The sequence below is a fragment of the Malaclemys terrapin genome, chromosome 7 (genome assembly GCF_027887155.1).
Source record: "Malaclemys terrapin pileata isolate rMalTer1 chromosome 7, rMalTer1.hap1, whole genome shotgun sequence".
Taxonomy (NCBI): domain Eukaryota; kingdom Metazoa; phylum Chordata; order Testudines; family Emydidae; genus Malaclemys; species Malaclemys terrapin.
In genome coordinates this window covers 31,139,217-31,156,699 of record NC_071511.1, presented here as the reverse complement: position 1 = coordinate 31,156,699, position 17,483 = coordinate 31,139,217, and the positions used below count along the sequence as shown (strand labels likewise).

The 17,483-nt window shown below is 45.9% G+C and overlaps 1 protein-coding gene across 4 annotated transcripts in view; it reads left to right on the top strand.

The window, feature by feature from the left end:
• The first annotated feature begins 362 nt into the window (after positions 1-362).
• Positions 363-17,483, top strand: part of MARK2 (microtubule affinity regulating kinase 2) — a 105,873-nt gene continuing 88,752 nt past the window's right edge. For 2 of the 4 annotated variants that reach the window (XM_054033903.1, XM_054033898.1), the window contains exon 1: positions 363-848. In XM_054033903.1, the coding sequence (XP_053889878.1) occupies positions 792-848 (57 nt within the window). In that variant the 5' untranslated portion in view covers positions 363-791. The remainder of the gene's footprint in view (positions 849-17,483) is intronic. The other 2 variants (XM_054033905.1, XM_054033901.1) reach the window with 1 other exon arrangement.

Genomic DNA, 17,483 nt, shown 5'->3' with positions numbered 1-17,483 from the left:
TTCGGCTATTTTCGTTGATTTCCGGAAATTGCCGTGGGGGTGCATCGGGGGGGCGGGGAGTTTTCCGGAAACGGCCGATCTTCAGCCTTCGGGTACTCTCGGGCGATCGTCCGGAAATGTCCGATCGCTGCCCTGAAGTTGAACTTCGGGTTTCTCCGGAAGGAGGCGGAAATGACCGAACGTGAAAGGGGCTGCGCCCGCCGTCTCGGTTATTTCCGGAAGGAGGCGGGAGCTGGCGATGGTGAGGGAGGGCGAGTCGAGTGTTTCCGTGAGGAGGCGGCAGGTTGCAAGGGGGCTGGTGTTTCCGGAACCGGCGGAAACTGGCTCTGGCGGGTGACTCGGATGTTTCCGGACGGGGGCGGAAATGGCCGAAGGCCGGCGGTGGCGGCCATGTTGGGAGCTGCTGCTGTGTGAGTGTGAGATGCGCTGAGGGGAGCCGGATCTCGGGGCGGAGAAGGCGGCTTGGCCGGGGGCATTCGGCCTCCGGATCTCCTTAGCCCCGGCTCCGCACATCCTTCGCCTACGCGCACGCCCGGTTGCCGGCGGCGCGGCCTGGTCCCTGCGCCTCATCCCCGGGTTCGCCTGAGCCATCGGGCCGGGCTTCCCTCACCGCGGCCCGGCGGAGACCCATGTCCGAGCCCCGGCGCCCTCCGGCTCCCTGAGTCCCCCCTTTCCCCTGGGGCTCCCCCATGGTGGTGGCTTGGCCGCCCCCCAGCGGTGTGAGGAGAGCCCCGGCCTGAGTCCCAGGAACTGCCGGAGCCCCAGGAGCCGCTGGCCAAGGGGGGGCCAAGATGTCGAGCAGCGGCCGGAGCCCCCTCCCCACCGTGAATGAGAGAGACACGGAGCAGGTAGGGGGCTGGGGGGCTCCCACCCCACGGGAGGGCGGCCGGGCGGGATTCCATGTTTCCCTGAGGGGAGGGCATGCTGGGGGGCAGGAGAGGGGTTCTCTGCACCGTATGGGGTACATAGAGCAAGCAGTGGCTATGGAGTGGGTAATACGCCGTCTCCTATAGATCTCTGCCCCATGCTTCCTATGTTAAAGTGAGGGGTGGGAGCCTGACTCTTCTCCATAGATCGATATGCACCCTTCTTGGGTCCTTACGTATCCACCTGCCTCCCCCCCCCCTGTGCTGGGGGATGTGGAGCAGGAAGGCAGGGGACTCGTACAGAATCTCCTACATGTGCCTAAATATCCACCACCCAGGAGCTCCCTACATGTCTCCCATCCTCTACTGTTCCATGGTGAACAGAACGGAAGGGAGGTGGTGCAGGTCAGAGATAACCCCTGTATGTGTACCCATGATCCCAGTACTTCATCACTAACTGCTGTCCCTGGTGAATGAGGTATGGAGACTGGTAAGGGAGAGACTACTATAGGTCTGCTCTGTGCACAGATCTATAGACCCCTGTGTATCTTCCTAATCCCCCCACCCTAGAGTGGGTGCAGGGACACTTGTAGAACCCTGTAATGCTCCCATGGTGAAAGAGAGGCATGCTGCAGGAATGAGCTCTCTCTCTCTCTCTAGTTCTTATATCCAAAGGCCAATGAGTGATGATGCAGGAGTGGCTCTGTGCCCCCTTAATGTCCCACCCCCAACACAATCCCCTGAAATGGGAAGAAGAGGGCTGTGGATTGATCCATCCCCTATGGTGTGTATGAGCAGTTTGGAGCAGGGAGCATTTCCATCTCTTCTTTCTCTCCCACATATTAATTGCCTCATCAATCCGTGATGAATGATGGGGGCTTTGACCGGGCAAGGGAAATGGCCCCCTGCTCTGAATCTCCTTGCCTTCTCTGCTGTTCCATATCACATCTAGTCCTTCCTTGGGTTTCTCAGGGATGGAAGATCCCACTTCCATGCTCACTCAGTATCTCCCTATGCCCTTATTAGGTCTCAGACCCAAGGGGTTACCTCTGTCTCAAGTGCCTCATTCATTTGACGCAGCTCAAGATGCTTTGTGAGGTGGTGGTGGTTTGCTCTTTCAGGGGTGTGTTTGTGAGAGGTGACAACTAGTGAGCAAATTGCCTCCCCAAGCTGAATTTAGGAAACAGCTCATAAGAATGCACCAATCTAACCTCTTTTTTTTCTCCCTGGTCTTTGTGAGTTGAGACCTGCTGTAGATGGGAGCTTCCCACAATCAGTGATTTTTTTTGGAGTTGATTTGTGGAGAAAAGAAGGGTCTGGCTGTGCAGCCAGGATCCCTTGAAGTGTTCTGTTTAATTGCATAAGGGGAATCAAAAGGTGGTTTTTGACCTTCTTTGTAAAGAGTATTCTTTCGAGAGTACAGTTGAGGCAGGTTGTATAATAGCAGAGGGTAATTATTCATTGCTTTGTGTTATACCTGACTTTTTTTGTTTTGTTTTTTAAACAAGGAGAGGATCTGTTTGAACGTGATTCATTAAGGGAGAGGTGGGGTGCTGCTGTTCTTCTGGGCTGGGTCCCATGAGGTGCTGAGAATCATTGCAGGACAAAACCCTGTGTGACTTGCTAACTGATTTAATGGGTAGGATAAATACCTGCACACACGTGCTGCATTAGATAGGCCTGGCAAGGGGGTGACCGGGCAGTCTGAAAGGTCTTGGACTTCTGTTCTAATAACAGCCTTCGTTCCATGAAGTCTGATTCATTCTTAATGGTGGATGGATGCACTGTAGCAGCCATGTGCTACTTAATCTTCCCCTTACCCTTGTCCAAAAAAAAAAGGTATTTAAAAAATGGGCTTCCCTCCCAGTCCAGAGACCACTATGCGGTTGTGACCTCCCTGCTAATGAAGCGCAGGGAGGTGTGGAATTGTGTACTGTACATACATTTGTGCATCGTGTGGTCAAGAGGGCCCTAGCTGAACCCTTTGACTACTAATCCATGCCTTATGTCAGTGGAGTTACAACAGGGATGAAGTCGGACGTGGTCTCACTGCGTTCCCTCGTGCTCCTTAGAATTAATAGACTTTTCTTCATAGGTGCCTTTAAATGAGCAGGCATGCGACTTCAAAATGGGGAGAGGCTCCCTCTGTTTCTATTAACTGGTCTCATAACATTCATTCATTTTGTGTTCTTAACAATTTCTTCAAAATAACTAAATTTGGCTGACATTTAAGCATGATTGATCTAAAGCTGTTTCCATTATCTCTCTTCAGCTGCCTCAACTTTAAATTGCTGAAGCATAAAAATAAAGCTTCTGCTTCCCTTATCCCTGTGTGTATGGCTGGATAATGAGAATTCAGATCTCTGACTCTGACACTTTGGACTGGCTCTCAATTATCTAGGCTTCTTTAGCTATGTCCTTCCCTGTTTTCTTTTGGGGTATGGGGGGTTGCAAGTAGACTATTGTGGTGCATAATAAAGAAAGGCAAAAGCAGAACACAATTCAGAGCCAAGATTTCAGTTATCTGCTTCCGTTAAAACTGGAGGACTGGAGAGTTGGCAGTAATCTGAATTATCAATAAAATAAGAATTTATCTCTGGCAGTGTTAAGAGGGAGTTGTGGAGATGTGTCAGAGAACTGAAACCAAGGCAGGCAAACTATAGTGTATCTCCATCTCTTGCTGCTTTTTCACTTTGGAGTCGTCTTGTGCTTTTAAGAAGAGAACAGCATCAGAGCGCAGGGTAGGGGGTTTGTATGGAATCCTTTTCCATGCAACTCTGCCAACTCAGCTAAATCCTGACCTCCAAGACTTGTACCATTTCCACCCTTGGATTCTCTTGAGCAGAGAACTATAAGCCATCCTAAACTGATCATCTAAACTGAAGAGCAATGCTTCGCCGAAGTTAACTTTGTTGTGTGGTGGTGGCTTTTTGTGATCAAAACTGAGGTGGGCCTTATCTGAAAAACTGTTTTAGGTGGAAAATTTAGCTTGAGCACCTCTTGCTTTCAAGGTAGAGTCAACTATTTTGAGGTTAAAAACAGGAAGTGTTGTAATTTCTGTTATCTAGAACATTGTGGATGAGTATTTCAGGCGTCTGGACCATCAAAACTGACGTCTATTTCATCCTCGAAGTAAACATTTCTACATGTACAGCTCAGTATTACACTGTTTCCTCTAACACAAAACTCCCTTTTCTCAGGGTCTCTGTCCACCCTCACCCTCCACATGAATTGGCTAACTCTCTCAATTATCCAAATGCTTTTGCTGTCCCAGAAACATTTCAGATAAACAGGGGTTGCACTGTATTACCTTGTTTGACCAGGCTGTTTTCACATCCTACTTTGTGAAATCGTATGCATCTCTTAACCCTCCCAATGCACCCACTGACAGAGAATGCAGCCCTATTGCAGGGATTTCAGTAATCTCCCAGGAACTGCATCTTACATGTATACCTACATCGGTTGGAATTAACAATATTTTAAAATATATAGCTGCATAGTGTGGCGGATGCAGAAAATTGTGAAATCTTTGGCTTTTATTGCCTGTTTTTTGAATGAGGACCTCTGGCCCTATCCGTGTTGTTTTTACAGCTTAAACATGTTCCTTCTGCACTTTTTGCCACATGCTAATGGTGCAGAATGGTGCAGCGTAGCTGAGAGCAGAGGTCTCAACTGGAGCAGAAGTCCAGCTTCTGAGACCCAGAGCAACCTCCCTATGTGATGTACTTCCCACTTCTCTCTGCCTTAAGTTTTATTCTTCAGGTTGGCTTCCCAACTGGGGAAGTCCAACTTTCAGGATTATATTAGCTGCAAGGAGGTATTAAAACCCAACAGACCAAAACGCCACTGTGAGACTGATGATGAGCTAAGTGGAAATACTGTAATTGGTACTGCCTGGTTCTCATGAGTGGGAAGGCCTAACTCAGTGTTTCTCAACCTTTTTATGCTGGTGACTCCCTTTGGATTTAAAAAGAAAAAGGGAAAAAATAGATCATTACTTCCTGCTAGAAAAAATTGTGACACCCCCCCCACACACCGTAAGCTCTGAGCTTTGGGCTTCAGCCCCATGCTGAAACATGTAAATTAGCTTTGTGGGGCCCCCTTTGACAGGGGGCCCCAGGCAATTGCCCTGCTTCCTACCCCTTAATGCCAGCCCTGCTTGTAACCCTTCCTAAACCTGTCTCTCGACCCCCCAGGTTGAGAAACACTGGTCTAACTGCTACTTCCCAGCAAAGGCGGCAGTGTTTGGATTCTAAGGCGTGCTGATGCAGTGTGTGTGTAGTTGCTGTTTTTTTTCTTTGTTAGGAGATCCAAGCTATGGTGATTTCCCATGGTGTGAGGTGAGCGTAAATTGTGAAGTTAACTGCAGCCCAGACTCCTATTGATGCATGGCCCCAAGGCATGGTAGGTGCTTCACTGTCATGTAGGAAGACGGGCTCTTGCCCCAAAGTAGAGCCCTGCAAATCTATGGATATCCGTTTTATATCTGGGGAGATCTGCAGACTATGTTTGCGGATCGATGCGCTCACACATTTTGTATCCGTGCAGGGTTCTACTCCAAAGAGCTTGCACTTACTGTTAGGTAGGCTGTGTCTACACTGTCACTTTCAGCGCTAAAACTGTAGTAGTTCAGAGGTGTGAAAAAACACACACACACACCCCCCGTGCAACAAAAGTTTTAGCACTGAAAAGTGCCAGTATAGACAGTGCTTTATCGCCAGGAGCGCAGTTTGAGGTGTGTGTTTTTTTTTTTTTTTTTTAATTGCTGGGAGAGCTCTTCCCTGGCGATAATGTGTCTACAATGCCCATGTCACAGCACTGCCGCACTGTAACGTGGACGGTGTAGACATGGTGTAACTTTTTTTCTGATCGTTAAAATGGTGCAAATGCTAATGTGGGTTATACTGGTATAAAGATGCCTTCTACTGATATAGCTTTTTCTATACTGGAAGGGGAATAAGGCATCTTTATGGTGATATAATTGTACCCACACTAAACTATACCAGTATTCTAGTGTAGACACCGCCTGAGAGACAGCCAAAGAGTCAGTAGCCGAGTGAGGCATAGAACCCAGGAGTCTTGTGCTAACTATTAGACACACTGCCTACTACATGTATCAAGCAAAACTGATATTTTTCCTACTGTCTCTTCCAGTCCTGGGTTTCTTAATTCCTGCTGGGAGCTATATCTGCAGATGTCTTTCTTCTGCTGGCAGTTTTCTAATACAGTATTGCTATTTTTTCTCTCCCCTTATTATCCCTGACATTTCATGTGATAAATTCCTGGGGACAGAAACAAATGAAACTTCCTTATGAACCCCAACTGTCTGTCCTGTTTCCTTGTTTTATGAAGAAGTGTAATGGGTAAAATATCATCCTGTTACTTAACAGTCACATGATGGTGGGGGTGGGGGAGTCCCAGCTGCAGAGCTTTTTTCTGGGCTATTAAATCACCCTTTCCTCCCTACTTGGAGGCTAAAGAGTAGGGTAATGCTTGCTCAACCGGTTAGGCTGGTCTTGGTAGGAGCTGATGTCCCTGTACTAGTTGGTGCTCAATGGTGATTTGTGCTTGGTAGATGGGAACTTCCTGTACCAGCAGTGACTACAAATAAAGCCAACGGTGAAGACCGTGGGAGCAGCACCTAACAAATACCCTACCTTTCTCCAGTGCCGTGTCTCTGTTTTACAGACACTAGTTAGTTAAGCCATGTGACCTGCTTGTGAGGAAGGGATGTACCACTATAGTCTTTTGCAGATGGCTGAACTGAAGCAGAGACAGGATTGCTTTGTGGGCTGGGACTCTGGAGATCTGTGTTTGATTGTTGGCTCTGTAAGGTGCTTATAGTATCTGAGCACCTCACAGTCTTGACTGTACTTATTCTCACAACATTCCTATAAGGGAAGTGGTATCCTAATTTGACAGATGGAGAGCTGAAGCACAGAGACTGAGAGTCCCTGTGTAACCTTGGGCAGGTCAGTAACAGAACAGGGAGTTGAACCCAGGTCTCTTGGGTCCCAGGCTAGCACCATAACCACTGGACCATCCTTCCGTTCTGCCAACCCTTTGACACTAGGCAAGTCGCGTCATTTCCATGACTCAGTTTCCCCATTGTCTGCACAGCGCTTAGCACAATAGGCCTCTGATCTCAGTTGTAGCCTCTGGGTGCTACTATAATGCAAACGATAAAGCGTAAAGATGTTATCTGACTTGTACAATATTCTGACAAGCATTTATAAGTTGTCTATCTCTGTAATATCAAGTTACATTTGACTTAGCTTAGAACACTGGTTCCTCACTCTGTCCCATGGCATGCCCACTAGCAGTCTGTGAGAAATCCATGTGTTGCATGGAGCTCCCTCTTCTTGCTGAAAGAAGATAAGAGCATGTTAAATATTCCCCTAATATGAGTCTTCCATGTTAGCAGTTGCCATAGAGTTGCAGGAATATTTGAGACTGGGAAGGAGATCTGTGTGATGCCCATGAGACAAAAATGGTATGGTCCACCCCCCCGCCCCCATTTAAAAATAAGTTTGAGACTGTTTGATTTAGATTAAGAGCAGTAACATATTCCAAGTATAGGGAGCAAACATACCAGAAATACCACCCAAACCCTCTAATTACCACAGCCTCACACTGGAAGACATCATTGTAGCAAGTGAGTGGAAAAAGCTGGGAATAGAACCCAGGAGTCCTGAGTCCTGACTCCCAATCCTTTCTGTTAACCTTCTGGTTACACTAAGCTGAGAAAGTTGCTCTATATCGCCTCATCTGTGACTCAGATTCTGATTAATGTCAGATAAGCACATTGCTTGTCCTTTTTTATTTTTCAATCTAAAATGAAACTCAAAATGTCTGGATACATTTGTTAGGTGGGGGTGGTGGGTTGTACATGTTTGGCTGTATGGAAGCTAAAAAAGACTAGGTGTTTCTTAAATGGAAGTGCCTTGAATTGCAAATTAAGCTAGTCATTCTGATGTTCCCATGGAAAGCATTTCTCTAATGGCATTGTGTTTTCATGAAGTTCCCCCATGGCTGATGCTTAGCTCTGTGTTTCCTTGAATTCTGCCTTCTTCCCTTGGTAACTTTAACAGTTGAGAGAGAGGAAAAACTACTGGCTTGGTATGAGAAGCTTTTGGTCAAAAGCTCAGTCTTTGAAGCAACTGGACTTCCAAGCATTAGTGGCACTGTTTTTGGAGTGCTGCATTTCATATTTATCAGGAAGCCAAACACTTGCAAACAGCACCAGGTTGTGCAATAGCTGAACTGTGTCGAGGGAAGGAACTGTCATGTCTAAATGTACTTTGAGTTGATCTACCTGAATTGGTTGGCTGGCTATTCTGTTTACAAGAGCTTTTTTTGTTTAGTGAGCGTCTCCTGTACATTATCTATCTTAAACTTCCTTTGCTCTGAGAATGGGGCTGTCATTTGTATGGGACGTTCTGTTACTTTCCCAGTTTGCTTTCCAAGGCTGCTCTGTGTGTGCGTGCCCGCTGGATTGTGTGTCTAGGAAAAAGATCAAACATACAGTCGTTTCTGCAATTATGAAATGAAATAACCTGAACACTAGCAAAATGGGTTTAAGCTTCCATTACCTGCTTCTTTTGGCTTTAGTATTAGTTTGAGACTTGGTCTCTGCTGTCACACGGCGTCATTGAGGCCAGTACCAAAAGAGATTGGATATTTAAATGGATCTCAAGAATATCCAGGGTGTTACAGTTAATTGGAAAAAATTCTGGTTTAAGGAATATTAAACCTTACGTTTCAATCTTTGTTCGCGACTAGGATGAAACCTATGTGGGGGACAGGTTAACCTACATCTGCCCACTGTCTGGTTCTCATACCTTTCTCTGAAGCATCTGGTGCTAGCTGCTGTTGAAGACAAGATCCTGGGATAGATGGACCTTGGGTATGATCCAGTCTGGCAATTTCTTTGGTCTTCACAAATCTATCCAAACACAGGCACAGATTCAGTTGGTAGTCTGCTTGAGGTGCAAGCACAGGGATACAGAAAAAGAGAACTGTTCCTGACGTCGCTGTCATGTAATGGAAAATGTCGTCCTTCCTGTCTTATTAGGTAGTATGGGTAGAGCACTGGACTAGGACTCAGGAGACCTGGCTCCTCTTCCTGGCTCTGCCCCGGGCCTGCAGGGTGACCTTGGGCAAATCCCTTCCCCTCTCTGTGCCTCAGTTTCCCCAGCTGTAAAATGAGGATGATGATACATCCCAAATTTGTGAAGTGCTTTGAGATCTGCTGATGAAAAGCATTAGATAAGAGCTGGGTATTATCTGTCATAAGGCTACTCTGGGAAGATGCAACAACTGTAGTTCCCTTGTAAATTGCTGGAGCAATTGCAATTAACTGAGGCTCCTGTGGAAATGAGAGCCTGGGTTTCTAGCTTGGGCAATATAGACAATTGGGCTAGTGTGATGTGCCTTATGGTGTGGTACCATTATGAAGCTTTCTGTTCAGGTTTGCCTCATTGGCTTCAGAGCTCTGTAGACAGTGACTGGCTGTGTCTAAAAGAGGCTGCATTACTAGAAATTCACAAACTAAAGCAACTTGCCCTGGAAACTACCATTGAACCAAGAAACTCCAAAATCACTCTCAGGTACTTAACTGGCCCCTTAATATGTTGGTGCTTTACCATCTTTACTGTATTTATCTTCACAATGGCAGTGCAGTGCTATTAGCCCTGCAGTGGAGATATCCTGTCTCCTAGAACTGGAAGGGACCTTAAAAGGTCATCGAGTCCAGCCCCCTGCCTTCACTAGCAGGACCAAGTACTGATTTTGCCCCAGATCCCTAAGTGGCCCCCTCAAGGATTGAACTCACAACCCTGGGTTTAGCAGGCCAATGCTCAAAGTTTGTGGTCGAGCAGAGCACTTGAACTGAGGTCTCACAAGTCCGAGGCTGGTACCTTAATCACTGGCCCATATTTCCCCCTCGTGCTGGTCCTTCCTGCAAGTGGCCCTTGTACTCATACCTGCTGTAACTTCATCCTTGTGGCCATGGAGTTCTTGCTGATCATATAAGTGAAGCTCTGCATTGAGTAGGAAGGGTTTGTTCTGCAGATTAACAATAAAAAGCCAGTTCCACTAAGTTTGAAGCCACACATCCATTCCATTTTGGAATCCTAACTGGGTGAGACAGAAAAGCCCTATTGGAGTACATCACCCATATCCCTCCTCCACCACCTTGAGATACCAGTGATGGGATCGATCTCTGAAATGTATATTCCAGCGCTCTGCCCTGTCCTAGTTTCCAACCATTGGAGCTTCAATTGCTTCCCTTGTGTTCCCGTTCCACAGTTCTGTACTTGCTATGGGGCAGAATGGTTCCTGTGAACTCCATGTCCACAAGAGCTGATTTCACCCAGGTAGTTGGCTATAGTTCAGTGTCTTTAATGAAGAGATTTTTGAATTGACTTGTTAAACCAACTGGGCTAAAGACTTGTGTTCTGATAGCAATAACCCCTTTCCTGTCTCGGGAACAACTGCTGCTCTGAGTAGCTACTGCTGTAGTCCCCAGTGGAAGTCTGAGAATGAACACTGTTGCTATTTTAAGGTCTAAAAGCACATTGCCTTTCTCTTCCCTGTAGCCAGGTAGGTTTATTTGCAAAATGTTTTCAGTAGCTCCCTTCCCTGTTATAGCTGGCAGAGATTATCTCAACAGCTTCTCTGTTGCCTGTCTCTTTACCCTGCCTGGCACCATCTGAGTGTCTGAAGAGGAATAGAAGGCTCTCAAGAGCACTTGTTCTTTTGAGTGACCAGACCTCAGATGGTTGAAGTCCCAAATCAAAATGTAAAGGCCTGCCTAGAGTCTTGTGAATTTCAGCTTCCCTGGTAAGTCATGGATTTAAAGGCCAGAAGGGATCACTATGATAACCTAATATGACATCCTGCATAACACAGGCCATAGAACCTCACCCAATGATTCCTGCATCCAGCCCATAATTTTTGTTTGAGTTAGAGCATAGCTTTTAGAAAGACAGCCAATCCTGATTTAAAGACTTCAAGTAATGGAGACTCCACGGCGTCCCTAGGTAAATTAACTGCACGTTTTAAAAACTTGCTGGAAATGCATTTCACAGGAAACTGTACATCAGGGGTTCTCAAACTGGGGGTCAGGACCCCTCAGGGGGTCATGAGATTATTACATGGAGTCACAAACGGTCAGCCTCGACCCTAAACCCTGCTTTGCCTCCAGCATTTAAAATGGTGTTAAATATATAAAAAAGTGTTTTTAATTTATAAGGGAGGGGGGTCGCACTCAGAAGCTTGCTGTGTGAAAGGGGTCACTAGTACAAAAGTTTGAGAACCAGTGCAGTCTACATCCAAAGCTCATGCTGTTTCTTCTGGCTACTTGTGAGTGTTATCAAGTGGTCCAGGCTGGGGGCTGGGAGTCAGGACTCCTGGCTCATGTTCCTGGCTCTACCAAGGATTGTCTGTTTGATCTTTGGTTTGAGAAGAGAAAGGAAGAAACCTAAGTTAATTTCAGTCCACCACTCTGTAAAATGGTGGTAAACTAACCTAAAAAGGGAGGAAGTTTTAAGCAATTTGAAGATCCTCTTTGGAAGTACTGTATAATTACAAAGTGTTCTAGAAGCCGCCTTGTATTCTTTATTCATCGTCTGCCTGCATGATTTAGCTCCAGTGGTCTGAATTCTAATCCCAGCTCTGTCACAGATTTATTCACTCTGTGGCCTTGAGGAAGTCGATTCCTTGCCTCCCCATCTGTAAAAGGGCGATTATATCTACCTGTCTTGCTGGAGTCTTACATGCTTAATTAGTTAATGATTGTAAAGCACTTTGAAGATTAAACTGCTACATAAGCTCTCACTGTTCTTTGCCGTGGGGAAATGTGCTTTCCTGTATGACGCTAGTTTGAATGGGACTCGTGCGTTTCTGGCTGTAGAACCAAATCTTTGCTCAGTAATACTTAACATTAGTGTGTATAGTTTGGAGAGGTGATAGTGAGGGTATAAAATTCTCGTTCTTTGTGATACTGTCCGCAGTCTAAGTCGGGGGTAGTCAATTATTTTTTGTCACGGTATCATCAAGGTCCAGACTCCGGAGGAAATAATTATATAAAAAGAAAAAGTAATGATAATAAGTAAATAAAAAGATTTTCAGGTCTGTTCAAAAGCATCTGACAGTCTGGATTTGGACCGCAGTCTGCCTATTGACTACCACTGGTCTAAGTACTTTCAGACATACAAGAGTGGTCAGTCCCTGTTAGAGTCACTCAGAGTCTAAGGGCTGATAAAGGTGTGGGAAGGGGAACAAAAGAAGGGAATTTTATATATGTATCATGAAGATCCACTATAATGAAGGGGGTTTAGCCCTTGTGGATGTGTTCTGGAATGTTGAGCCATGCTTAGAGGGCACAGAGATGACTCTGGGGCACATAAGGGTAGGAATGTTGGCAGGTGGAGGGGGATGTGAATCTCAACTAGGGAAGGGCTAAGTTACATAAACCTTAAAGGAGATGACCAAGTACCAAGGGATCCAATGTGGCCTAGTGGATAGAGCTCGGGGAACACGACTTCTGTTCCTGGCTCTGTCACTGGCCTGCTTGTTGACTTTGAGCAAGTCACTTCTCCTCTCATCTGTAAAATGGGGATAATGGTTCTTGCCTCTCTTGTAAAACACTTTGAGATGCATTGATGAAAAGTGCTATTTATGAGCTAAGTGCTGGGGTTACTGTAACAAAAAGCCAGTGGAGGGATTCAGTGAGGAGAGTGATGTGACCAAATTGACAGACAAGGGAGATGGCTTTAGCAGCTGCCTCTTTGTATTGGCTGGCGAGGGGATGATGAGCGTGTCGGTTTCTGCAATAGTTGAGACCGGACATTAGGGCTTGACCAAGAGATCCAGCTGTGGGGATGGAAGGATGGATCTTGGAGCTGATGTGGAGTATATGTATTAGGTGTAAATGCCAAAAGGGAGGGAGGAGTACTTGAGATTCTGAAACCATAGATTAGAGTATATGTTCACTGCAGTTAGCATGGGTGATTGGCCTCTAGCTTTGAACACCTGCATTAGACTAGCCCTGGTGTGAGCAGCCACTGCAAAGCCCTATCCTTGTTGCTGTGTGCTCATTGTTGCTACACTTCCTTGTATTTGTCATTAGGACTTCTGGGGGCGTATCCCATGGTTCTTTGTGTTGCGGTGAGCTGAGTAGCTCTGATTCTTTCCCACTGAATTCTGGGAGAACTAGTCTGTCCTCCTGGGCACATGGGGGAACTGAGGGAAGGCATTGGATTACCAGCACTTGAGTGACTTAGCTTGTGTCTTTGCTGCAAAGTGGGAAAGTTACCAGCCTGAATGAAAAGGGAACCTGGGCTTTAACCAACATCTGTAGCTGGGCCAGCTAGCCCAGGCTGAAAGCACCACTAACCTCAGACACCCAGAGAAGAGCCTATATTAACTCTCAAGCCAGACCCTTAAAGGTCAAAAGGGATTAGCTAGGCTGACCTTCTACATAACGTAAGTCAGAAAAGCTCACTCTGTTACCCCTGTTTTGAGCCGAATAACTTATATTTGACCAAAGCGTATCATAGGTGGTACAAGAGGGTATTAGTAAGAGTAATGGGATGGAATTTAGCCAGAGAATCACAGAGGGGGGAGAGTTCTCTCTAGGCCATGTCTGGTTGGGAAAGTTACACTGGTTATAGTGGTATAAATTTTCCCTTCCCCTTATTTTGGTGGAAGAGTGGCTTTTTTCAGTATATCTTAAACCCCTTCCCAAGTAACATAAGCTAAAACAATAAAAGGCTCTCTGGTACAGGAATAAGAACGTCCACACAAAGATTGTATGGTAAAGACATTCTGATGTAGGTAAGACACTTTTCTGTGCTCAGGCCTTCAATATGTGATGTTGCCCCTTTAACTTATGTCTGGTGATAATTCCCATCCCAGTGAAGGGGGCACTTTTGGACTTTGGGAGATCAGTAGAAATAGTGCAGTGACTACAGGTATTGTTGGAGTCTATTTTCCCAGTCACTGGGTTTCTGGCTGGTGAAACAGCAGTGGTGGCAGCAGCCCTTGGCAGGCCTTCCAGAGGGAAGGGCTGGACAGTACCCCATTATAGACAAGACCCTGGCATCGCTATCCCCTCTTCAGTGTGTGATTCTTTCTAGTAGCTTGTCATAATGGCTCTTTGTTGCCAGCTGAGGGGGACACGAGCAGGCTTCATGTCTCACCAGGACATGGGTGTTTGAAGGCATGCAAGGTAACAGACTTTGCCAGGTTAGGTCTAAGTTACATGAGCTAATTCCAGCTAAATATTAGGTGTCTTCCTTTTTATTTGGGCAGGTCTTGCCATGTACCATCATGGTTCAGCTGAGATCCTACCATTGACAAGTCTCTAGGCATGCATTTGTTACCTTCTTGGGTATGGCATTATTTGATCAGAGCCTACATTTGTTAGTTTTCAGAGCTTGGTGTGAAGCCAGACCTTTGCTGGATGGGTCTAAACTAAGCCATTGAGAGAAGGATGGCACTGTGGTTAAGGCATGGCACTGAGACCCAGGAGATTTGGGTTCAATTCCTGCCTCTGTCCCAGGCCTCTGCATAGTTTTGAGTTTATCCATCTCTGGGTGTCTCCATCTGTAAAATGTGAATAGTAATTTTTGTCTTGTTGATTTAGATATAAGCTTAGCCCATGTCCCATACTGTCTGTACATACAGCACCTATCACTTTGGAGTATTGATCTAGATTGGGACTGCTAGATGCTGCTTTGATACAAATATTAACTCTTCTGATTCCTTTCTTGGCTGGTATATCGAGGATTCATATTTGTGTCCTGCTGGCCAGTAGAGATTGTAAGCTGTTTGGCGCAGGAACCATCTCTCTCCTGCGTTTGCACAGGGCCTAGCACAGTGGGTTCTGGTCCATAACTGGGACCTTTAGGCCCTACCACAATGCTAATCATAGATGAATGTTCACACTTGTGATAGGGAATACTTAGGCTATATCTACACTACCACGGTAAGTTGACAGACGCTATGCAACGAAGTCAATGTACCTTAGGTCGAGTTACCGCGGCTATAGTGTAGACCTGCCCTTAGGTTGTTAAACAGCAGTTTTAAAAACTGTTTCTGCTCCGCAATCCAATCCGTTCATAATAGCAGCACCTGAGTATTTCACAGCTGCTGTTCTTCTGAGCTTAAATACTGTTACAGTGTGTTGCGGGGAGTCCTCTGGATTCTAAATATCTGTTGTCTTAAACAATCTACCACTGTTGCTGGGAAATGAAGGGGGAAGCATGAGACACAATCATACCAATTAATTATGTTGGATCCATGCACAAGTGATGTTTTGTGTTCATTCTTAGTTTGCTTACAAAGTTCATTCTCGGAGCTGTGCTGTGCTGCCCTCATTGCCAGTGCACAAGCAATGAAGTAAAGAGCTGGGGAGTGGGCTGTGTGCACTTCAAGCTTGATGTTTAGACATGCAAGGTGGACATAGTCAAGCACTTTCTATCTGAGAATTGAAAAGCACTTTCCAGGCATTAACATTTCTCACGCGTGGTAGATCAGTATTAGTCCTACTTCACAAATGGGGGCACAGAGCAAATGACTTGCACTGGACAAATCATTGACCAAGATGGGAATAGAAACTTGCTCCTAGTCCCTTGTTTTAATGGTATGAAGAGCAGGAGGCAGAGATCCTAACTAGGGCTGAAGCTTCAGGTATTCAACTTGGAAGGCAGTGTGACCTAGTAGATAGAGCACTAAACTGGGACTTGGGAGACCTGGGTTCTGTTCCTAGCTCTGCCATTAGCCCTCTGGATGACACTGGGCAGCTCACTTCCCTGTTTTTCCATCTGTAAAGTGGGAATAGTGATACTTGCCTCCTTTATGAAACTCATTGAGATCTGCTGATGAACAATACTGTATAAGAACCAGATATTAATAATAATTAGTGTATAGGATACTGGACTGAGAGTCAGGAGAGCTGGGGTTCTTTACCCAGCTCAGCTGTTGACTTGCAGGGTGCCTCTGTTTCTCTCGTCCATTGTCTATTTGGATTGTAATCTCTTCAGGGTAGAGACTGTCTCTCTGTACATGCGGTGCCTGGCACAGTCGGGAGAGGATGCCCCTGATTTTGGTTGTGGTTTCTAGGTGCCAGTAATGATGCAGAGTCCAAATGCTGCTCTGTCAGCAATATTCTGGGCCGATCCTTTTGAGTGTTTGCTGTTTTGTGGACTGTTCTTAAATTGTCTTGGAAAATGAGTGTTTTCCCAAGGCTAGAAGAAGGGGTGGAGCTAGGACTCCTAGGTTCTATTTCCATCTTGCTGTCTGACCTTGGAAGTTGCTTCACCCCTCTCTCCAGTCTCTGTCCTTAAAGTGGGACTGATCCTTGGCTTCCTCTTGATGCCGTTGAGAATTGGTTAATGTTTGTAAAGCACTTGAAATTCTCAGATAAAAGGTGCTATAGAAATGTCAAATTCTTTTAATCGGGAAGCAGTAAAGGGAATTGACACGCACCCCTGCCCCAGTTCCTGTAAGTACACTATAAACTAGGAATCATGAGAAGACTTTTCCTATCACCGCCTAACGCTGAAAATGTCCATGGTGCACAAAACCTCTCCCTGGCACTCTGTGTACTTGAGATAAATGGCGACTGGGGCCCAAGTTAGAAATGTCTGTTAGCCCTTTAGCTGTTTTTTCTGCATGACAAATCCAGTACCCTGACTTCTGTCTGCTCTGTGCTTGGTCGCACATGACATGGTTATCTGGATTCCAGAGGCCTCCTTTGGAAGCTGCCCATTTTTATTCCCATCTGTCTTTTGTTCTCTTTAAAAAAACCGAGTGCTTGTATTTGACTCTACTCTGAATGACAAACGCCCACCGGAATTCAGGTTCAGAGAACTTCTGGTGCTTTGGCTTGTGGCTTTTGTGAAGTGGGCTTGGAGCTATGCTTACTAAGGGCTTGTCTGTATACAAGTTGTACTATCTGGGATAGTTAAATCAATACAACAACCTCTTCCCTGCAGTATGGATGTCGTTATACCAGTACGAGATGCCTTTATATGGGTGTAGCTATTCCCATGCTGGAAGGGGAGTAAGCTGTAACTGCATCCACTCTAGGGCTTGTACTGGTCTAATTAGATTGGGATAAAAATCTCACCCTAGAGGGATACAAACACTGTGTAGATCTCAAACTTTTGTACCGATGATCCCTTTCATATAGGAAGCCTCTGAGTTTGACCCCCCCTTATAAATTTAAAACACTTTTTAATATATTTAACACCATTATAAATGCTGGAGACAAAGTGGGGTTTGGGGTGGAGGCCGACAGCTCGTGACCCCCCATGTAATAACCTCGTGACCTCCTGAGGGGTCCCGACCCCCAGTTTGAGAACCCCTGGTATAGACAGTGCCTAATTAGACCAGAGAGTTTTTGGGAGTGTATCCTTTATTCACTAACAGCTGAACATGCTCCATCTAGCTTATGTTTCTTAGGATTCTGCAGTGTTCATTAAACTCAACAGTTGACCGAGCTAGAACAAGCAGGAATTAGTGCAGACTACTACTGGAATGAAAACCAAATCAGTGGCCCCAATCCTGCAGGGGGTGCCTATGGGTCCGTGGATCTGATTGTAGGAT